Consider the following 23,865-nt stretch of genomic DNA (forward strand, 5'->3'; position numbering starts at 1 on the left):
TCGATGAGGAAAAGATGTTGTGCCTTAAAAAGTGATACCATCTCTCCTACAGTACTTTTCAAAGATATCCCCATTGCCTCTTACTTGCCTCTTGGATTTTCAGGAATCTGAGGATGATGGTATGATGGTCCCTATGGCCCGACATACAGCCCCTCACAGCTCAGAGAGTGTTGAGTTTTAACGGGGTTAACCCAAATAAAACTACCCGACCTGGGTCATAATAACAATATGTTCGAGAAAGGGTTCACCAGGAACATGGATTTATTCTGCTAAGTGACACATTCGTTAGATGCTTTTAAATTTAAAACATTAATGTTACTACATGAAGTAACATTAATGTTTTGAATTTAAAAGCATCTAATGAATGTGTCACTTAGCAGAATAAATCCATGTTCCTGGTGAACAAACCATGAACTATTTCTGTGGTGTAATATTTGTTAAAGTTTAAGAATATCGATACTACTCTGACCCTTTCTCGAACGTATAGTGGCCTCACAGCTCAGAGTCAGATGAGGGTACTCAGAGGAGGACGAGGTGCTTCATGATCCAGCTACTTATTTGGAGGATGAATATTCCTTCTATGATGCAAGGCATCACAGCGCTCAACGCACAGATGCATTTCAAGAGCATTATCCATATGAAGAACAGGAGGATCGTGCACAAGAGCCTTCCATTAATATTCCCATTTCATTGGTCACTGATCTTCGTATGATGATCCATGACTACTACAAACGATTTTCTGAGGCTCCGCAACCACCATCTACACAGGAGGTTCCTGTTGTAGTTCCTGCACCGCTCGCTGCGCATCCGCCTCTACTTCCAAGAACCACAAGTGTTCCACCACATTTGGAAATCCCTGTTGAGGTACAGGATAGTGATGATCAGCAGCCAGAAGAAGTAGAGCTGCAGTTGGATCTGGATGTCCATGATGAATGGGACGATTATGTAGCTCTGACTTTACCCTCGCCTACTCTGCCTATAGGTGACTCTTTCCCTGCAGATGTCGGCAGCTTCCACGATCTCTTGGAACACGATTCAAGGCTCTTCAATCTACCTATGCCTGCTAAGCAGACATAGTGTTTCTTGTATGATTTTAAACCTTCAACACAATGCTCCACTAGGGCCATTCCCATCGTGGGCTACTTATGGCAGGAGGACCTAGACTTAATGAAAACGCCAGCCTATATTCCTGCTGTGGTTTCAAAATTGGATAAGAAGGGGGGCGTGGCTTGGAAAGCCATGATGGCGGTCGTGTTCTGAGCGCGCTGCGTCCAACCCCGTAACATCCTGTCCAATTATCCTGTCTCTCCGACCCTGTGTCGGTCCCTGTGCTGCTCTGCTGCAGTCGGAGCACGGCGGCATACACCCAGACCAGTCTAGACGTTGCGGGAGGCTCGAGGACGGTGCTGAGGCCGCTGGGAGGTGCCGTGGGCTGCTCTGCTGCAGTCGGAGCACGGCGGCATACACCCAGACCAGTCTAGACGTTGCGGGAGGCTCGAGGACGGTGCTGAGGCCGCTGGGAGGTGCCGTGGCCTGTGGGAGGCATGCCCTGTGAGAAGCCATGGAATTGCCTGATCTCTGGCCGGACTGAGGTGCCGATGTAGCAGCGGTGCAGATGGCAGGCTGGTTGTTGGTCTCCCACAAGCCCGGACGAGTGCTGCTGGATAGGAGCTAGCATGCAGATAACTGGTGTTCCCTGACTCGGCGAGGACAGGCAGAGTGGCGGTGCAGCTCGATGGCCTGTTCGGTCGACGGAGGTAAAGTGCTGCTGGGGTGAGCGGCGCGGCCTGCTGGCCGCCATCTTGGGACACTGAGTTTCTCCTGGAGGCGGCTGTGCTGGATCTCGGGGGTGAGGGGGGGCCCTCTGTGACACTGGGTCTTCCCTGGGGCCCATTGCAGTATTGGGGAGGGCCTCATCGCCACTGTCTCTCCTCCCCCTCCTCCTAATTGAGACTGTGAATACTGGGGCTTCGGCGATCGTGTCGGGCTGCGGTGAGCCTGCAGTAGAAGGGGAAAGATCTCAGAAGCTGACCGGCGGGGGCGCCACTGTGATTGGGACTTGCTGTGGTGCTATATTCTTGTCCCGCATCTCCCTTTGAGCAGCCCTGATCTGCGAGCAGCCAGAGGTCTTGGAGGTGGGGTGTTGCTGGGGGTGCTGAAAGCCATTTTGGAGCACTAATTTTATTCTGGAGGTGACCTCAACGGACTATTGGGTGAGAGGAGCTCTCCGTAGCACCGAGGGCTCTGCTGGGACTGGGAGCCGACTGGGGACCTGTGAGGGCCTGCCCACCATCTTCTTTCCCCCTCTCCTTCTTTTGAGCCAGTGCCAGCTGGGGATTCGGTGGTCGTATCGGGCCGTGGGGGTGGGGGGATTCTCCGAGTGAACCGCATCACCTTGGCCACAGCTTGGGGGCAGTTCTGGCTGGGTTCCCGTTCGGCGGTCAGACCAGACCGCGGGTGCCTACTGGTGGGTGTTCCCGATTTGTGCTCCTTCCATTATCCTCCTTGGGCTCGTGTGGGGAGTCCCGGAAGCGGCCATGACACGAGATAAGGGTGGTGGAGGCCAGACCAAGCAAGGCCCCATCAAAAAATATACTGGAGCTGGGGCGGCTGCTGGGACACCAGGAGGACAACAGGGGGCGGTATCTGATAATGCGGCACTTATGGCTGCCATCACCCGGTTGGCTCAGATGTCATACTGCTGAGACAAGACTTGTGCAACGCAGTGTCGCGCATCACAGAGGCAGAAACCTGTATCTCTGGAGTGAAGGACAACGTCACCTCGCTAAAGAAAAAAGTAGCTGCCATGGAGACAGTTCAGAAGGGATTAGTGTTGCGAGTGGAAGATGCTGAAGGGCGGGCCAGGCGCAACAACCTCCACTTCGTTGGGTTTCTGAAGGGCTGTGAGGGAGACAACATGGAACGCTTCCTTACACAGTGGTTGGAAGGCTGGCTTCCCCCGGAGACTCTGTCCCATTGCTTTGTTGTGGCCCACAGGGCGCTTATGCAGAAGTCTCCGCCGGGGGCTCGTCCACGCCCAGTCATAGCGAAACTCTTGAATTATCTTGATCCTAACGCCATCTTGAAGCAGGCCCGAGCCAAGGAACCTCCTATATATTTATTTATTTCTTTCTTTATTTCGGCCAATTTGGCCATAAAAGTCACATACATACATAAAAATAAACAATCAAGCAATATGCATGGCAACAATTAATTAAAAAATGATACTTAAAAAAATAGTTTTTTCATTTTCAATTTAAGATACATTTCATTTTGGTAATGTACGGGTTTTGTAAACATATACCATTTAAAATATTTTCATTTTATAATATGAGGGGTTTGTAAACATATACACCTGTCCAGCTCAGAGTACCTGTCCTTGTTTCTTACGGATTATATAAACAAAGTAAAGGAATTTACTTATGCTAAATACTATGTACTGGGTTGAATTACTTTTCATGATCCTATAGGCTATAGAGCAGGATCTGGTTCCCAAGAGGTTACACATTGGTTTTAGCCATTTCTTTCTAGCATTCATGTATGCACTACAAACAAAAAACATATGAACCTCGTTCTCTATGCAGGCATTGTAACACATAGGGCAACACCCCGTTTTAACATTCAATTCTCCCAGTCTTTTTTGTGCCCATCGTTCTGTATTGTGATTCAGCATAAGTATACCGTATCTGAACTTTAAATACAGTGACTTTGCGATGGGTGGCTCTATCTCGTCCAGGAATGATTCAAAATGGAACTCATCCTTAAATGATAGAAACTCCCGAACTGCGGACCCAACTCTACTTCCATCCACTATTTTTTCACTCATGTGAGTCCAGAAGGCTCGCTTGACTATTAATTTGGAGGAGGTAGGCAATTTGTCAGGAGTCTCCCACATTGAGTATAAGCCCAGGAGTGTTAACCATTTTTTAATGTGCACTAGCCACTGTATGGAATTAAGAGAATCAAGAATCAACAGTTCTTGTAGGCCATTTCTATATTCTATCAGCTCCGGGGTGGTCCATAGCCTAACCCAGAATATTAGTGGTCTTAAAATAGCAAAATAGTCTGTTCTCCTAAAATTCAGGTCAAGTTGAAGGGGTAAAAGAGGTGTACTATTTGGGACCCTTACAATGGCACGCATAAATTTATTGTCCAGGCTCTGGAAACTATCTTTTGCCCAAGGGCCCCATATCTCTGCTCCATATAGCACAGCAGATTGAATTTTAAATTTAAAAAGTTCTAAAACAGGGGTTACACTTTTGCTTGTGCTGGCATTCATTTTGCATATGATCGGTTTGACATTGTGGGCATAAGATATCTTACTTTTCTCGATTTGGGCCTTCCAACTTAGTTTCGAATCAAGTACGACACCCAAATAGGAAAAGTTTTCCACAGTACCTAGTTTTTGACTATTCAAGGTCAAGAACCCTCTATCTGGTTTACTGGGATTTAATGACATACATTTTGTTTTGTCAGCATTAATTTCCAAACCCTTTGTCAAGCAGTAGCAGCTGAAGGAGTTAAGGAGTGCCTGGAGGCCCTTTTTTGTCTGAGATATAAGTATGGTGTCATCTGCGAAGAGCAACGCAGGCACCCTTTCTCCATTAAGCTGCGGGGAATCATTGATACAGGCATTCAAATATTCGGGGACATCATTAATAAACAGAGAGAACAAGGTAGGGGCCAGGACGCACCCCTGGCGAACCCCGCGTTCAATAGGAATATTGCGTGTCAGCTCACCATTAGGACCCCACCTAATGTTTGCAAAGTTGCCAGCGTGCAGCTCAACTATTTGGGCTAGGAGGCATCCAGGTAGACCTACTTCTCTTAAAGTTTTCCAAAGCAGACTGCGCGGGACAAGATCGAATGCAGCTCTCAGGTCAACGAAGGCTACATACAGGTGACCTTTTTTAATGTGCACATACTTCCAGATCAAACAACAGAATCGAAAAATTTGGTCTATAGTGCTGGTCTTGCTCCTAAACCCAGCTTGGAATTTGGAGATTATATTCGAGTCTTCCAGCCAGTCGTTGATCCGGAATAACAGGTGTTTGGCATACAGTTTTTGGAGCGTATCCATAAGACTGATTGGTCTGTAGTTAGAGGGTATCAGTCTATTCCCCTTTTTTAAAAATTAACACAACCTCCGCTGCACGCCAACTATCTGGAAAGCTGCAGTTTGAAGACAAAACGTTAAACTGGCGGTTCACATAAGGGGCCCAGACATCAACATCGTGTTTGTATAGATCCCCCGGTATTTTGTCTGGACCAGGAGCTTTGGTATTTGTTAGTTCGTTGATCGCCCTTACTGTCTCCTCCAGTGTAAAGTTAAGGGATTCAATAGGAGGAGGGGACCATGTGCTCCTGTTGTTGTCACCATCGTATTGTTTATAAAGAGTTGTAAAGTGGGTTACCCAGGTCATCTCGTCCAGGAACACATCTTTCACAACTCTCCCAGCGTGCCCATCATTTGCCACCAGCCTCCAGAAGCCAACATTATCATTGATTTTTGCAGCAGCTAACATTTCAGCCCAAATCGATTCCTCCCAGAGTTTTTTAGATGTTTTTTGGGCACGTTTCTATTCCACCCTAGCAAGTTTAACTTCTTCCTTTGACTTATTTTTGATGGCAAGCAGTAAGTTTCTTTTAGCAATCCTACATGAGTGGTCATACCATAGTTTTCCGTGATTGGCCACTCTTATGTTTTGTTGCTTTTTTCTTGGCATTTTTGACAGATATGTTTTTAGTTCTTTGAAGAAAACATTATGGAGTTCAATGAAATGATCAAAGTGTTCAGGTAAGAAGGTGTGGTCAACTATATGTGCAAACGTTTGCTCAAAAAGAGAGTACACCGACGCTAAGGCCTTACCATCCGCCAAAATGCGTGGCCATTTTACTGCGCGTCTATTGTTGTTTATGTGGACATCCTCGCACATACTTCCATGGGTGTTCTCAGCTGTTGTTGTGATGGTATCACTAACCATATACACATCGATGTAAAGTTCCAGAGGATAGTGATCACTTTCCCCCCTACTTGTCACTTTTAAGTCAATCAAAAAGTGCCAGATGCTAAGAGAAACAAGTACAAAATCTAGGTTGCTATTAGCTTTGGAGAAGGTTGGTTGTTTTTGCAAGTCCGACGGGAGGCGGCCGTTGCATGCTCTAAGACCATGATCTGCGGTTAGTCTTAGTAGTTGGCCGGCCAAGGTGGAGTATTTGACAAATTTTGTGGTCTCAAGCTGGGGAATTTTATACGCTTGGTCCTCATCTTCAAAAACATCATAGATGCCCGGAACAGGTTCGAAATTACAGTTTAAGTCTCCTCCCAAAATAACCGGGGTGTCACCGACTACGTTTTTCAAGAGGAGATCCAAGGCTTCAAGTGTTGGCGAAACCTTGGAATGGCCAATCGGTCTGTTGTAGACATTAATGATGTAACATTCATTTCCGCTAGGAGGAATAACCTTTAGGGCCAGAATATCAGGAGTGCCTGTATCGATAAATTCAACCTGCATGACCAGAGTGATTTTTAGCCAAATAATTAGGCCCCCTGATGGTCTTCCTCTGTCAGACTGGACTGCCTCGGTTCCATAAGTTTTGTATCCAACCCGATGTGGAACTTCAGTCGCCCAGGTTTCTTGTAACAGACAAATGTCACAGGTGTCAATATAGTCTGCCCAGTCAGGGTCTTTTAGGTTCTTGCCAACACCTGCGATGTTCCACGATAGAATAAGTAAGCGAGGTGATAGGCTCTGGTCGTCGAAGAAAGACTTGGTTACAGGCTGATTAGGTACACTGCCTAACTGTAGATTGGGCATGTCTTTCTCTAGGTCTTTGGCTTTTTCTCTAACTACAGTGTCAAATCCCCCGTCCGGACCACCCCTAACTAGACTATAGCATGCTTTTCCAGCTGGTGAAGACAATTCTATTTTCTTGTGATTAGAGATGATCCTACGCATCCTATCCTCAGTGACCTGATCATCATCATACAGTTGTAGGACATTTATAAGATGAGGATTGCCATTATCCATGTTACAAAAAGTGTCATATAACTTGGAAATACAGTCAGGCATAGTTCCAAGTCAGTCGACAGCATCTAAACAACTGAATCTATTGAAGGTGGGGATGCCAGACCACATATTATGGTCACCCTGTCTAGCCAAGTTAGGTGCGTAGCCATAATACTGGTTGACAGAGTTCCAGTTGGGGCCGTGTTGAATGGGTCTGGGTGGAGGGTAAAAGAACGATAAGGGCCTAGCTTCAATGGGAGGAGTTGCTCCGTACGATTTCCAATTGCAGATCTGTTCAGCACTGTGGGGTTCCTCAAAGGATATAACAATACAATCACCCGTGATTGATTTAGCCATGGGCCCTACCCACGGTACCCTCCGAACCATAAGGATTTTACTTTTCATCTGGTTCAGAATGGGTTTATTTGTATTTAGCCAAAAAATCACTTTATTTTTTAGGGATTGGAAGTTCTCTTCATATTGACTATCCAATTCAGGCACCCCTGTGAGAACGGCTACAAATGGACTGGCGTCAGGTGGCAGATCTATATACCCTCCTCTAAAATTACTATACGTATGGCTAGACTGAAAGTTTGTTTTATAGGTGGTATTTACGAAAGATCTATCAGGCAGGGGTTGGTTGCTTGCAGGGGTGATATAAGGGTATGCAGGCGGATTTGATGGGGGTTTCTTTGGGGCCGGTGCACTCTGGATAGAAGAGTGGCTAGTGGTGGGATTCGGCAGTTGGGATGTGTTACTATGTCCGTGACTTTTCTGCGAGGGTTTGCTGGTGGAGTTTACAGTTGTAGAGGTTGAGGGAGTTGGATTTGAATTATCATTAGTGCTAGTTGGCTGTTTGGTGTTTGTATTTCTTACTGTTCCCTCCTTTTTTTTCTGTACATTAGATGGGTTTGTATTCAATGGTAAAACCGGGGCGGGCACTGGAACTTGTTTAGGGACTGTAGACACTTCAGTACAGTTGAGGCTTAAGCTTGACAGGGTGATGACACTTTTCTCTACCTCAAGTAACTGATTCTCAATGCCAGTTAGCCTGACTTCTAATGGTCTAAGTAATCTCTTAAGCGTCTCCCACACTAGTTTTAAAAATTCTTCCCTTCCACCATCTTGTTCTGTCATATCAGACGAGACTCTTTGGCCCTCATAGTCAGAATGGTCAGCCATTACAATAGAAATTTGTTCATCTACGCTGACATTAGTACTTTCTACAGTTACCGGCACTTCATCATGTATAGTATTATCTGCTATTACGCTAGGCATACTTGGAGTCCCCCCGTAATATTATGGCTAAGTGCAACTTTTGCCTTTTTCCTAGCAAAGGCAGTTAGATGTTTGCGTTTTCTCTTGTGTTTTGATGGTGCCTTAGCAGATGCCTGACTTTTATTGGTCTCTATCTCAACCGGTGACTTACGGGTCGCTCCATTTGTGCTATCCTCAGTAGCCTCCATTGGAGGGTCCAAAGGTGGAAGGATTGCGGATTCAGCACTAACGGAGGGCCCAGTGGGATCATGATTAATAAGAGGGGTTGTTTCCTCTACTATTGAATGAACCTCGGCCAAGGTGATGATTGGTGTTGGGCCAGTAGTGCGTTCAGGAGTTTTTGAGGTTGCAATACTGCCTAGAGAAGATTTTTTTCTAAGTGCAAGTTCGGTAGAGAGCCTCCTAGCACACTCTAGTTCTATTGATACTTTATGCTGGAGTTTAGTTATTTCGTTATCAATGGAAAGGCTGGTCCTGGTGATAAAATCATCTAGAGTGCCTGTAGCTTTTTTGGAGGTCTTAGTGGCCTTACTCCTAGTTTCGCGAGAAGACATTGTGTGGAAGGTAAGTGAGATTAATCAAAGCAGGAGGGCCAACTAAAAATTCACACAGATAAAAGCCAAGAGGGCTGGCCCGGTCCGGTCTTAAGCGGCCTAAAACGGCCCTGTCTTTGCCCAGTCTTAGCCCGGGCTGCGTCCCGCGCTGCGGGAGTGAGATGGCGTTTTGTAGGTGGCGATTTGGGTGGGGGGGCGGGCCAGCAGGGAGAGCGGACCGGAAGCTCTTCCTTGGTCTCGCCAGGACTTCTGGGAAATGAAGTCCCTGCATGCTCGCAGCCCCGCTGGTGCCTCGCGCCCCTTACCGCCTTGCCGCCTAGGACCTTGTGTGTACTCCCACGTAGCTGCTAACACAGGAGCTCACCAGCGAAGCAGCACCCGCGAAGCGGGTGCGGCGAGGAGTTAGCTGGGAGCCTCGTGTGCTAATGCCAAAGTGCGCTGGTGCAGTAGAATGCCTCTTTCTCAGAGCCTGGTGCCTCCGTCCAAAAGTAATTGTCCCACAGAATGGAGATTGCAGGTACGCTTTTGAAATCCTTTGATGGGCGGGGGGCGGGCCAGCAGGGAGAGCGGACCGGAAGCTCTTCCTTGGTCTCGCAGGGACTTCTGGGAAATGAAGTCCCTGCACGCTCGCAGCCCCGCTGGTGCCTCGCGCCCCTTACCGCCTTGCCGCCTAGGACCTTGCGTGTACTCCCACGTAGCTGCTAACACAGGAGCTCACCAGCGAAGCGGCACCCGCGAAGCGGCACCCGCGAAGCGGGTGCGGCGAGGAGTTAGCTGGGAGCCTCGTGTGCTAATGCCAAAGTGCGCTGGTGCAGTAGAATGCCTCTTTCTCAGAGCCTGGTGCCTCCGTCCAAAAGTAAGTGTCCCCTATATATATAACAATGCACGCATCCTTATCTTCCCTGACTATACGCGGCTGGTGCAGCAGCGACAATCGTTTATGGCGGAGAAGGCCCGCTTGCGGGATCTCAAGCTCCCTTATGCCCTCTTGTTTCCCGCCCACCTGCGTGTTGTGTACCGCTCCCACACACACTTCTTTGATACCCCAGAAGAGGTCTTCAAAGGGTCTGATAAGACAGTGTGGGTGTGTGGGGAATGCTCACATCCTTTATAACTGGGACTGCCGCCAACATTACTCCCTGGGAGTGCTGACATCCTTTATAACTCGGACTGCTGCCAACATTACTCCCTGGGAATGCTCACATCCTTTATCATTGGGACTGCTGTGAACATTACTCCTTGGGGTAGATGAAAAGAATTTAGCTGGAGTACCTGTCAGTATTACAATATTGCTGTCTGAGAACAGACATGCATAGCTGGGTCATCGCCCGACATTTCTAGTGTCAGGTATTCAAAACTCCCACCCACCTGCACAAAGCACATGGTAATATGTCTGGAAATAAACCATAATGCAGGACAAAAACTTACCGAAATGGTATGGTAATAACCACTTTCCTTGTGTTATTTCACATTCCATACGTTATAGCTCCAGTCACCTAGTTAAAGATTGGGAATAACGCCTTGTATTTGTAATACCATGTACAATATTACTCTGCCTTATCACCAGCTCACTTCTAATTTAGCTTCTGAGAGGTATTCGTGCTTTTCCAATTCTAAGCATTGGCAAACCCTTGGCAATGCGCAGGCCTGGACCGACTAATGATGCCATACGTAGGAGTCATTTATGTTTCTTAATCTTAGCATACTCCTTACCTGCTACCTCCTTGCTTATCCATTGCTTGGAGGCATAGCAGTGCCACTCCTACCTAGAAGGAGCCCATCAAAGGCATAGGCAACTTAACTTGTGAATGTCATTGTAAATCTAGTACACTCTTTCTTCATCAACAGCTCTCCTAGTGTGTGAAGAGTGGTTTCTGAATGTGAATGCCACCCATTGTCACCTACCAAACTGAGCTAGTACAGCACCCGTGCATCTGTGCCAACCCTTCACTCTAACATTGTGCCATGTCTTGGCTGGCCCTCATACCTCTTTTACTCTCGGCTTGCAGCACTATGCTCTTTTTTGCCCATGTTGGGGCGAAACACGTTGTTTGCGTCTGTATGTTCTCAAGTTGAAAGAAAGCAATAAAAGAACATTCAAGTACTAACAGACTCATCACATACTTCTTTAAAGAATTTTGGAATCAACCTTATGTTTTCTTATTCTTCTCTTCATGGGTTGCCTCTCATTTCTTTTGTTTTACTATGCTCTTTAGGGCTCTGTCATATTTTGGGATATATATTTGATGGTAGGCATCCCTGGCACACACTATCTTCACTAGATGAACTACAGGGTTTACATCACCAGGTTTTGCTGAGCAAAATGCTGCTAATTGCCCAAAATGATCAGAGGGCACAGAAAAGTGTTTAGTTGTGCTTATAAAAACCATATATAAAATAAAGTAAAGTACTGCTAAACAGTTTATGAATCTCAGTCCGGTCCTTCTCCATCCTTTGTTATTCATCCCCAAATATACACTTCTGCCACAAAGTGAGTGCCAGCCTATGGTGCCCATTACAATCACATTTTGTCAGTATGCATCACCACAGAGTGAGTCAATTCAGAAGAAACCCCATATAGAACCCATAACCAGTTCTGCAGTCACTAAAAAAAAACATTGTTGTCAACATATTTCAGTCCAAGGTGATCCCATGCATCACCCATACCCAACTCTTTTAATAAATACAGCGACCGCTAGGAGTACCATGCACAATTCCCACTGAGCACTTCCAGTAAACACTGATATCAGCCACTGCAGCCAGTGTTGATCCCACACATTGAACTCCCACAATAAACGCCGATCACCGCAAGCTGCAGCCCATGTGATTCTCTTGCTGAACGCCCAACCAGATGTGCTTGTGCATGCTGAAGCCATTCTACTGCAACCCCTGTTGATCAAATGCAGCATCCATATATGGTTCTGACAATACATCCTATGCCAGACTGTGGCAGCCCTGTCAACGTCACCACCACAACCGGCTATGCCAGTAAACATGATGCTAGCCATCAGCAGCCAATGTTAATCTTGTGCGCACACACCACACCAGCTCGCCAGTATCTGCTGAAGTGAGTCCACTGCAGCCTATGTCGATCCCATGCATGGTTCTGCTAATAAATACTATGCCAACCTTTGGCAGCCCATGGCAGGGTCGCCTCCACAGTCAGTTGTTCCAGTAAATGCTGATGCGAACCAACTGCATCCACGCTGATCTCATGCAGAACTGGAAATCACTTGACTATTTTATGATGACCTATATGACGTTTATTTTCATTGTATGAGGGCCCGGACGTTTGTTACGGAGGAGAGAATACATTGCTGACGGACGCCAGCGATAAATTCACGCGGCCTCCAGATTCTCTTCCAGGGGATACTCATCAATAGTCATAAGCACTGAATAGTCCCGCCCTCGTGCTGGACCCCGGAGCAATAGCCAATAATATGCATATATCTACATATATATATATATATATATATATATATATATATATATATATATATATATATATATATATATATATATATATATATATATATATATATATATATATATATATATAGATACATATAAATACACATATAATAACTATATATATATATAGATAATATGCATTATCCATATGCAGCCTAAAATAACCATACTAGGCTCAAAAGACTGCCCCCAAATGCCTGAAACAAATCTTTACATTTGTTAAAAAAAGACATATAAATTACATTATATGAAAATGCAAAGAAGAAAGCACTGCCTTTGTTGTCTTTCAAACACACAACCTTTATTTTCAAAGGTAAAACAGGCAGGACCATAGAGGCAGCTTTAGCCTAGAAAGGCTGCATTGTAACAATAGGAAAAAAACTGGCGCTGTGCCTTTAAGACCACTATGAGCCTCCAGGCTCCCATCATGCACCACAGGTGACAGTTAGGTCAGTTCTTTTTTCCGGCTCCTTCTGTGAGGATCCTGGAGCATTGAGCTCGCCAGTTGGTGATATTATTTCACTTTCTTCTGGTAGTTCTTTCAATTTTTTGTCTTTACTCGACATCTTTAGTCATTATCTGACTAATTCAACAATTTTTGTGTTTTTTTGACCTTTTTTTCCAGTCACAATGCCTGCCTTATTTATTAAGTGCCCGGCCTGTGGAAAAAAAATGTCCAAATCAGACCCTCATTCGGTCTGTGTGGCTTGTCTTCCATCTACACACAAGCCAGAACTTTGCTACCATTGCAGCAAGTTGTCAAACAGAACTTTAAGAGAGAGGGAGAAGAGCAGGCTTCAGTTCCTGCATGACAGAGGTGAAACCGTGAGTGGAAGAGAAGAACTTCACTCCAGGAAACCTTCTTCTCAGTGGAAAGAACATAAGGAAAGAGGGGAGAAGAGAAAACATCGTTCCCCTTCGACTTCGAGGGACAGATCTTCTTCTAGAGTTCCGGTATGTTCGAAATCGTCAAAATCAGCGTCACGTCTTCCGTCGAAGTCGCCGTCGAAGAAGGATTCGCCGTCGATGAGAGGTGAGAGACGCCATGAGCGTAGGCGATCCAAGTCTGGCTCCCCTACGACTACGAGAGGACGGGACTCGACGTCGTCTCACCGACGTCGACATTCACCGTCGAGAGGCTCGAAAGACCAGTCAAGGCCACCGTCGAGAGGCGCTATGACACCGACGTCGAACCGGGCATTGGAGGTTTCGACGTCGAAGAGCCCAGGTCAGATGGCATCGAGGCACACGACACCGAAAAAAGCGTCGTCGTCGAGGCGCTTGACTCCATCACCTAAGAGACACTCGACGTCGAGGAGACCGCCGTCGAGAAAGTCGACACCAAGGAGTTCGCCGCCGAGAAGGACACCGCCGAGGAGGACGCCGCCGACGAGGACGCCGCCGAGGAGGTCGACGTCGAGGAGGACACCTTCGAGAAGATCACCTTTGGAAAGATCGACGTCGAGGAGACCACGCTCCACGTCTTCTGCAGCTAAAAGGCCTAGAACGGTTTCTAAAGACCGATCTCAGGTTTCTGTGGCTGTTTCTGGGAGTTCATCTTCATCCCCTGGGCTGAAGATAGTACAAATCTCTCCAGAGCCTTCAAGAGCGCCATCGCCTACAGGGGCTAACATCTCTCCACGATGGTTGGGAGAACTCAGAGACTGGAAGATAAGGAGAATCAACCTTCCAAAGTCTAGGTCCAGGTCGCCGGTGTCGGAAAGACCCGCGTCAAGATCAAGGTCACCTCTTTTACGAGTGATCCAGTCTCCTGAAAGGCGGCAGCGTACTCCGCAGAGGAAGTCTCCATCCGTGAGAAGGCAGACTTCACCTTCTCCGAGGTCTTCACATCACCGATCATCCAAGAGACGTGATACGAGATCCTCGACAAAATCTACGAGTTCGAAGAGATATTACTCACTGACGTTATCTTCGACTCCTCCAAGCAGGATATCGCCGATTGATGACGTAATCACATTTAATGAGGTTCTTTGCCGTGGAGCAGCGAAACTTAATATAGAGATGCCTGTCTCTACTGCGAAGACTACGGTTATCTTCGAAACATTACATCAAAGATTATCATTGAGACCTTTACTTCCTCTGGTTCCAGGTCTCTTGGAGCCTGCCGAACATAAGTTCTTGACACCGGCTTCTTTGGGAGCGGTTCCCTCACGGATCGCAAAGAAGTACAGGGCTCCGGACATTGACCCGTTATTTTTAAGAGCAGAGCCGCAACCTGATTCGGTCATCGTCTCAGCGGCACGTAAAAATCAGAACGGATCGACGTCCTCTTCTGTTCCCCCAGACAAGGACAGCAAGACTATGGATTCGGTAGGAAAGAAAATGTGTGCCACTTCTGCTTCCTACATGAAGGTTGCCAGCGCCTCCGCTTTGTTGGGTCGCTATGACCGTTCTCTTTGGGATTCCTTATACCGGTTCGCTGAAAAACTTCCCAAAGAAGACAAGAATGACTTCCTGGAAATCCTTCATGAAGGTGGGCTAGTGTCTAATCAGGTGATTAGCGCAGCTGCGGATGCTTCCGATCTATCCACGCATGGCTATGCTCATGGTCTTTGTGCGAGGCGTTCAGCTTGGCTAAGACTTACGGGACTTAAACCTGACGCCCAGCACCGCATTTTGAACCTGCCTTTTAATGGGAAAACGCTCTTTGGGTCTCATGCTGACGACGAAATGTCAAAAATGAAGACAGAGCTGGATACTGTGAGAGCTGTAGGTCTCGAAAAGAGGAAGGACAATTTTAAGAAAAAATACCGTCCTTATGATCGGAGACAGGGCCAGCAGAGGGTTCAAACCCCTCAATGGTCTTCACAACAAAATCAAGGAAGATCTCAATTCTCCCAGCGTCGTCCTGGTAGAGGAAGAGGCGGTATTTCCAGACAGTCTGCTCCTGGAAACAAGCAGCAACAGCAAAAGCAGTCAGTGTTTGCTTCCCCTGAGCCCGTTGACCACTCCAGTGGGGAGAAGTGTGCGTTTTTACCTGGAGGAGTGGAAAAACATCACAAACGACGCATGGGTGCTGAATATTGTGCAAAATGGATATGCAATCAGGTTCAAGTTTCCCCCACCTTCAATTCTTCCTCAAAAGACTGTATTCCATCGTCTTCACCTTTTGAAAAAGGAAGTGTCGGTGTTACTCCTAAAGAAAGCCATCGAGGAGGTACCAAGGACACAGCGTAGAAAAGGAATTTACTCCAGTTACTTTCTAGTTCAAAAGAAAGGTCCAAGCAGGGAGTTCAGGCCCATACTAGATCTCAGGCGCCTCAATCAGTTCATTCGGCGAGAAAAGTTCAGAATGCTGGCGTTACATCAAATAATTCCACTTCTGCAACAAAAGGACTGGATGTGCTCCATAGATCTTCAAGATGCGTATTTTCACATCCCCATTGCCCCAAAACATCGGAAGTTTCTAAGGTTCTGCATACAAACCAATCATTACCAGTTCGCAGTCTTGCCCTTCGGGCTAAAGTCAGCTCCTCGCACCTTTTCAAAGTGCATGGCAGTCGTTGCGGCTTTCCTAAGAAAGAGACATATTTTCGTCTATCCCTATCTAGACGATTGGCTGATAAAGAGTGCCTCTCCAGTTCTACTTCAGCAACATCTCACGTTCTGTATTCATCAGCTGCGAAGACTAGGTCTGCACGTGAACTTCAAGAAGTCTATCCTCAACCCCACACAGAGGATCCACTATCTGGGCGCACTTCTGGATTCAAAGAACGCAAAAGCGTATCCTTCGGAGGAGAGACTATCATCCATTCTCCTCAAGTGCCAAACAATGTTAAAGACTCTTCGACCAACGGCCAGACAGATCTCGTCTCTGCTAGGATCCATGGCGTCTTGCATTTTCCTTGTTCCAAACGCCAGGCTACACATGAGACCTCTGCAACAGTCGCTGGAGGATCAGTGGTCCCAGTTTTCAAACCGATGGGAAGACAAACTGTCACTGCCTCTGTCGGTGCGAATCTCCATTCAATGGTGGATGCAGCGGAATCATCTGGTTGTGGGAGTACCTTTTCAGGAGGACATGCCCAAACGATCCCTGGTGACAGATGCGTCCCTGCAAGGTTGGGGTGCTCACCTAGAGTCACTTCAAGTTCAAGGAGTGTGGTCGGAGAAAGAAAAGTTGTATCACATCAACATGTTGGAGCTCAGAGCTGTCCATCTAGCTCTCAAGGCTTTCTTTCCTGTGCTCAAGACATCCTCTCTGCTTGTTCAGACGGACAATACAACAACGATGTACTATCTGAACAAGCAGGGCGGAACGAGATCCAGACCTCTGTCGCTGGAAGCGCAAGCAATCTGGAAGTGGCTTCTGGTTCGGGGTATGAAAATTTCAGCTGTCCATCTGCCCGGTGTCCTCAACGTCCAAGCAGACAAACTAAGCAGACACTTCGCAGAAGCGCACGACTGGGTCTTAAAAGACGAAGTAATAAGAGACGTCTTTCAAACCTGGGGGTTACCAGAAATCGATCTCTTTGCAGACGCCGAAAACGCAAAATGCCGCTTCTTCGCATCCAGGTACCCACAACGAGGATCCAAGGGGAATGCTCTGTGGATAGACTAGTCAGAGACACTACTCTACGCTTTTCCACCGATTCCACTCATTCCCTGGGTGTTCAAGAAACTGTACAAATCCATGACAGACATGATTCTGGTAGCTTCGGATTGGCCTCGCCAATGGTGGTACCCGGATCTCCTGCATCTCTCCAAAATACCGCACAAGAGACTTCCTTGCTTTCCGGATCTGCTGACGAGAGAGAACGGCAGGGTGTTCCACCCCAACCTGCCGTCCCTGAAGCTAGCAGTATGGTACCTGAGTTCGTCCAGTATGGTCACCTAGGTCTCTCTCAGGACTGTATGTACATCTTAAAGGAGGCAAGGAGAGCTTCTACAAGAAAGACATATGCTTTCAAGTGGAAGCGATTTTTCACGTGGTGTGCGGCTGAAGGTCATGACCCTATTTGAGGTCAGGAACAGGTACTGTTACCATACTTACTTTCTTTGGCCAAAGCAGGTTTGCAGTATTCATCTATTAAGGTCCATCTGGCAGCAATAACAGCATATCGAAAGTCCCCTACTCAGGTTTCTTTCTTTCAAATGCCCGTTGTGAAGGATTTCCTGGAGGGTCTCAGGAAGGTGTATCCTCCCGTGAGGGCCCCCTCACCTCCTTGGGAGCTTAATGTGGTTTTGTCTAAATTGATGGGTTCCCCATTCGAACCTATACATAAAGCTTCTCTTCAACATCTGTCGTGGAAGGTGTCTTTCCTTGTAGCTATCACTTCTGCGCGCAGGGTGAGCGAGATTCAGGCGTTTTGTGCAACAGAACCCTATCTTGTTTTCCATGCGAATAGAGTGGTACTTCGGACTCATCCGAGATTTCTCCCTAAAGTAATCTCGGATTTTCAAAACATTTAGTCAGACATAAACAGCCGACGCGTTTCGTCCCACACTGGGACTTCTTCAGGGCTTCAAGTTGGTAGGACGTCGCGTGCCTTGGAGAAGAGAATAGAGGCGTGGTCCTGGGATCACCTTGCCAGTTACAATATATCCTATTATTTAGGTTCTTCCCGACACTATTATTATATTATATAAGTGCTAGCGGGCGACAGTAATGCAGATTTCTTAAGAGTTCTTCAAAGGTTTGATTGAATGTGCCACCTTACTGTGAATACTGTCTCAGTCCATATGCTGAGTTAGATTCGTGAATGATGTTGGACTGGAGGTCCTGTGAGTCCTTTGGAGGAGGGTGTGGGCACTGTATCCCAGCAGGCCGTTAAAGTAAAAGGCAGCCGGCGCCCATCCACAGCCCTCGTCCTGACCAACACCCGCAGCGACGTCGTGCACATTCAATCAAACCTTTGAAGAACTCTTAAGAAATCTGCATTACTGTCGCCCGCTAGCACTTATATAATATAATAATAGTGTCGGGAAGAACCTAAATAATAGGATATATTGTAACTGGCAAGGTGATCCCAGGACCACGCCTCTATTCTCTTCTCCAAGGCACGCGACGTCCTACCAACTTGAAGCCCTGAAGAAGTCCCAGTGTGGGACGAAACGCGTCGGCTGTTTATGTCTGACTAAATGTTTTGAATAAAGGATTTGCAGAAGAACTCCAACATCTACAAGATTGATCATTATTATTACAACTGTTACAATCTCTGTGGTGCACCTTTGCTGTTGTTTGAATTCTAAATAATTCCCTAGGGAAAAGGCACAGTGATGATGGGTGCCATTCAGTGTGCACACAGTCCCCTTGTTTGAACTTAAGGGTTTAAATATTACATGGGGGAAAGACAGTCAGGTGCTTAGTCTAGAAAGGGTCCATCATCTCTGTAGTTTTTAATCTCGGATTTTCACATAAATCAATCAGTGACACTACCTACATTTTTTGCTACTCCGAGCTCTTCAGCTGAGAGAGCTCTGCACTCTTTGGATTTGAAAAGAGTTTTGAAGTTTTACCTTGATAAAACTAAGAGTGTCAGAAAAACTGATCATCTGTTTGTGAACTACGGTCCTCTAAATACGGGTTTTCCTGCTACTAAGAGGTCCATTTCTAGATGGATTGTCTCATGCATTTTGTTATGTTTTCAGTTGGCACGAAAGCAGCTCCCGGGTAGACCTAGAGCTCATTCCACTAGAGGGAAGGCTGCTACTATAGCGATGCTTAAAAATGTTCCTGTGCATTAAATTTGTAAAGCAGCTACGTGGTGGTCGGTTCACACATTTGCCCGCCATTACTGCCTTGATTCTGATGCTCAGGCTGATGCCCAAGTTGGTCAGGCATCACTGAGAAATTTGTTTGGGTAATTCACATAATAGTGTGCTGTCTAGAGGGTCTGGTGTTCGTCTGCAGGGTATGGGATGGGCTTGCTACTCTATTCAGTGCTTATGACTATTGAAGAGTATCCCCTGGAAGAGAAGGATTAGTTACTTACCTGTAATCCTAGTTCTCTTCCAGGGGTATACTCATCAAAGTCATAGGCACACCCACCCTCCTCCCCGGACGAATACCAGAACTGGTTATTTTACGCATTACCCATGCTGTGATTACACTGTTATACGCCGTCCAAAAAGAACGGACCTAACTGTCACCTGTGGTGCATGATGGGAGCCTGGAGGCTCATAGAGGTCTTAAATGCACAGCGCCAGTTTTTTTCCTATTGTTACAATGCAGCCTATCTAGGCTAAAGCTGCCTCTATGGTCCTGCCTGTTTTACCTTTGAAAATAAAGGTTGTGTGTTTGAAAGACAACAAAGGCAGTGCTTTCTTCTTTGCATTTTCATATAATGTAATTTATATGTCTTTATTTAACAAATGTAAAGATTTGTTTCAGGCATTTGGGGGCAGTCTTTTGAGCCTAGTATGGTTATTTTAGGCTGCATATGTATAATGCATATTATCTATATATATATAGTTATTATATGTGTATTTATATGTATGTATATATATATATATATGTAGATATATGCATATTATTGGCTATTGCTCCGAGGTCCCGCACGAGGGCTGGACTATTCAGTGCTTATGACTTTGATGAGTATACCCCTGGAAGAGAACTAGGATTACAGGTAAGTAACTAATCCTTACCGACTCGGAAAATAAACGTTACAAACATGCGATAAAGTGACACCAGCCCTTAAATAGAGTTGTCTATCGTCTGCACGCCATCTACTCGATGATTGCTTTGTTCACAATAATAAAATTGTTGGTCCTGAGGAGAACTCCGCACTTGGGAGTTCGAAACGCGCGACCTGTTTTTGGGTCCTTCTGTCAAAATTTGAATCATATCATGAATAGTGTTCATTAAGTAGGATTAATAGCCCTGAAATTGTATACATTACATTAATTATCATTTCTAGGATGTGAAACTGTTTATATGTATAAAGACCCTATATTTTGACATTAGGCCCTAAGTATGCTTGCTTTGTGGTATGATTGTAGATGGATGAAACGTTTGGCCAGAGTGAAAGTGTGGATGTGTTGTAAATTTTGTAAATTGTTTTGTATATTATGACCCAGTTGTAATGTTTTATTGTATATTTGTACATGCACATAAAAATTGTTTGTTTGCTTATGAAAAAAATCTTTGATCCACTCGTGCAAAAATGAATGAATAAAATAGTGACGCAAATCAAAAAACGGACCGTTATGTTTACTTCATATAGGTCATCATAAAATAGTCAAGTGATTTCCAGTACTGGCAGTTGTGCTGTTCTTTAGATAGTTTGGGCTCAGCCTTACTGGTTCAGAGTCACGACCCTGTGTCGTTTTTCTTAGATCTCATGCAGAAGCCACATTTATCTCTGCCAGTCCCACAGTTGTGCAGCTCAGCTAGTAAACTGATGCTAGCCGGCTGCATTCCATGTCGTTTCTTTGCAGCAACAACACCGCTCTGCTGATGCAATTTTGACCTCAGTTCTTGGCTTAATATGTCACTTTGATAAATTGAATGTAATGAACAATGTATTTTGATGGTGAAATGGAACATTTTCCAGCACTAAACACATTTTTATTATAATGGATCAAATGTGTGCAAAGGAGGGGTTTTGGTAACGAATTAGGTCCTGATTTAAATGATGGGGAAGGAACTCCATTTCAGTGGCAACAGAGTTTCATGTCCGCCAAAATGATGGCCCATTCGCCCGAGGTAGAATTTGGCAGACCACAGCTTTGATGATGTGGAGACTACTTCGTCTCCTCTGTGGTCAAACCCGTCCAATGTCCTGACAGAGTAAAGGCCTTCATAGGTTGGCTGTATGTCTACCCACTAATATAAATGGGCCGACATACAGCGTATTTTCAATGCCCATTACTGCCAGAAAGACCTGGGGGGTTAGTGCACTGAAAAGAGCTCAATGTCCCCATCGCCTTGGGAGGGAAGCTCACATGGCAAGGGGGCATTCGGGTTTTTTTCTTTTCAAAAAGAAAATCCCACTTTGGAAGTTTCTTTATAAAAAGAAAACATAGTAAGTTTGCTGTACAACTCCATCCTGTTGACAGAGTTGTCTGCCAAACTTCCAGTCCATTGACAGGAACCACCATGATGGTGGTTCCTGCTGATGCTATAAATGTCTGTTGGGCAGGCGCACATTTCTACATTTGGCAGGAAGTATCTTCGTCAGGGTGACAAAGTGATTTACTCCAACACCCTAGTGGAGAAAGGGCAGTCCTCCCCAACATTTAAATCAGGTCCTAATACAATTTTACTACAGATTTGTTATTAGACATGCTGGTGTATAGGTCTTACTTCTTATTGAACCCCCTTTTAGCGGAGGTTACTCAATAACATTGTCTTGTTTTTCATTACTCCCTTTAGGTTCAGTGGACAGTAACTGTTGTGTGGGCGGAGTGCTGGAGAAGAAGCTCCCCCCATTACCTGTCACCCTGGCTTTGGGGGCATTCATGAACTACTGGAAGAACAAGTTTCACTGCGGCTTCAGCATTTTGGTGGGATGAAGAACTGGGTCCATGCGCTCATGTCTTGCATTTGCAGTGTTTCTCAATTACTAGGTGCCAGTGAAGAAGCAGAAATCCTCACTGGTCTGTTCTTCACCAGCACCCATTGAACTTAAGAAGCACAATATGAAAGCGAAGCTTCTGGGAAGTCGCCAACCAAACCTTCAGAGGTGCTGCATTTAAAGAAGACATATAGGGAGCTTTACTAGATGAAGATCAACTCCACACCTGGAGAACTTAATAGCAAAGTATTCTAATAGAATTTAAAAAAGGAAATCTCAGTTGAAGTATCTAGTAGTTGAGGAAATTCGCGTCAGTATGTATGTATCCGTATAGTTAACCACTGGCCTGTGTTCCAATGTCTGGCAGCCACTGTGGTGAGTGGAGAAGCTAATGTTCTGCAAGATTCGCTCGTTGTTCTTTGTCTCTACTCTTGACTTCTGCCACTGCCTGGGACTTGTCTACCCGTGCATACTGGGGAAACATGCAGTATCTAATAGAGGTGGACGTATATTGAGGTCTAAGGAAAGCAGAAGGAGAGAGAATAGAGGCCTCCGGTCATTAGATGACTGAAATATGCTAAAAGCCGTGAAACAACAAAAGTCACGGAAAGCAGCACCAAACATGGACACAGCCAAACTCAGCATTAACGTATGCCTTTAAAGGTGGGGCAAAAGGTGAGCAAAAGTAAAAGGGGATTCAAAGAGGTTGCAAAACAAGGTGAGAAAAGCTGACAAGGCAATCTGACCTTCACAGTGAATAAAGAGGCAGCTCTTAGTAGATCATCTTCTTTAGTAATAAAAACCTTCCTTTACAGGATAATATCTCATTTAAAAAAATATATTTTTTATTTGTTTTTGTAGTGACACTCTACGCTGTACGCTTTCTTCAAGTCTTGCTGCACCATGAAATGCAGACCATGGCAGTGGTATCTTACTGTGTAATTGTACATTACTTTAGGAGGGATTCAGTCTAATCTTTCTGATTTCCGGAACTACTGTGTTGACGTTAGACGTATTATGGAATGACATTTGGCATCAAGGAATAAAGCGCCTTGTGCTCTCTGACAAGTTTTACTATATAGTGAAGAACCCACCTGTTAGGGCTTACTTTGCTGTGTGTGGTGTTACCTTTTATTCAGCAGATGAAATGTGTTAAAAGTAGAATATTGTATGGGATTTTGAGACCAAGGGTTCCTTCTTAGGGTATATCTGATATTGAAAGGTCATGTGATCTGGATCCTTTATATACATGTGTTTGCTCTAATAAGTGGTATCACCAGCTACAATATGCAGAATCCCTATCATGGAACTGCATGATTGCAGTTCCTAGTAATAGAGAGGACCATCACATCTCTGAAACCTTTTTAGTTTAGGGTGTCAATTGCTAGAGAAGCTCATTAGTCAAGCCTACAAAATGCTTAGTGCTGTCCTGAAGGAGTATTCTACCAGAAAACACAAATGTAATTGTTGATTCTAAGACAAAGAAATCGTTGCTTAGGGAAGAACTCCCTGGGAAAAAAATATATATATAGATACACACACACACACACACACACACAGCAGAGCATTGCAGTCTCTAGTTGGGCACCTTCGGAAGCAAGGAAGGTGCAGCCCACACAGGCTCCGTAACTCCCTCGAAATGTCTGCTCTCAAGCCTAGCACTGGCACACAATCAGACAGCCTAGTCCTAGTCCCACACTCAAGACACCTTTGCACCATAATGCAAATGTCTCTGTCAATGTTTTGTGCTGAAACGGTACCCTTCCAGTAAGAAATAGTGTGATTAGACAAACTTTAAAACTTTGGATGTCCGCTTTACAGTGCAGGACCCATATAAAGTTAAAAACGTTTAGATGGATAAAATCATTTCTTCTTTTTAACATCTGCCTCAAAGAGGTGTTATTTTTTCGAGGAGCAACGTCCTCACTACCATTGATAGTAAATAGGTCTTTGTGTCATAAACATTGGTGGGTCAATGAGAAAGCCCATATGCCACCCATAGAACAGCATGACTCAAAATAATGCAAAGCAGCGAAAAGCTCCGCATTGTGTTAATTTCAGGCAACTTTCGGA

At 45.5% G+C, this 23,865-nt stretch overlaps 1 protein-coding gene across 1 annotated transcript in view; it reads left to right on the top strand.

Annotated features, from left to right (window-relative positions):
• The window catches only part of TOMM40L (translocase of outer mitochondrial membrane 40 like), a 537,771-nt gene extending 514,822 nt beyond the window's left edge, over positions 1-22,949 (top strand). Inside the window, exon 9 of the mRNA XM_086948535.1 lies at positions 21,651-22,949. Within this exon, the coding sequence (XP_086804661.1) occupies positions 21,651-21,790 (140 nt within the window). The 3' untranslated portion in view covers positions 21,791-22,949. The remainder of the gene's footprint in view (positions 1-21,650) is intronic.
• Positions 22,950-23,865: the final 916 nt, after the last annotated feature.

The sequence above is a fragment of the Lissotriton vulgaris genome, unplaced genomic scaffold (assembly GCF_964263255.1).
Source record: "Lissotriton vulgaris unplaced genomic scaffold, aLisVul1.2 SCAFFOLD_788, whole genome shotgun sequence".
Lineage (NCBI taxonomy): Eukaryota > Metazoa > Chordata > Amphibia > Caudata > Salamandridae > Lissotriton > Lissotriton vulgaris.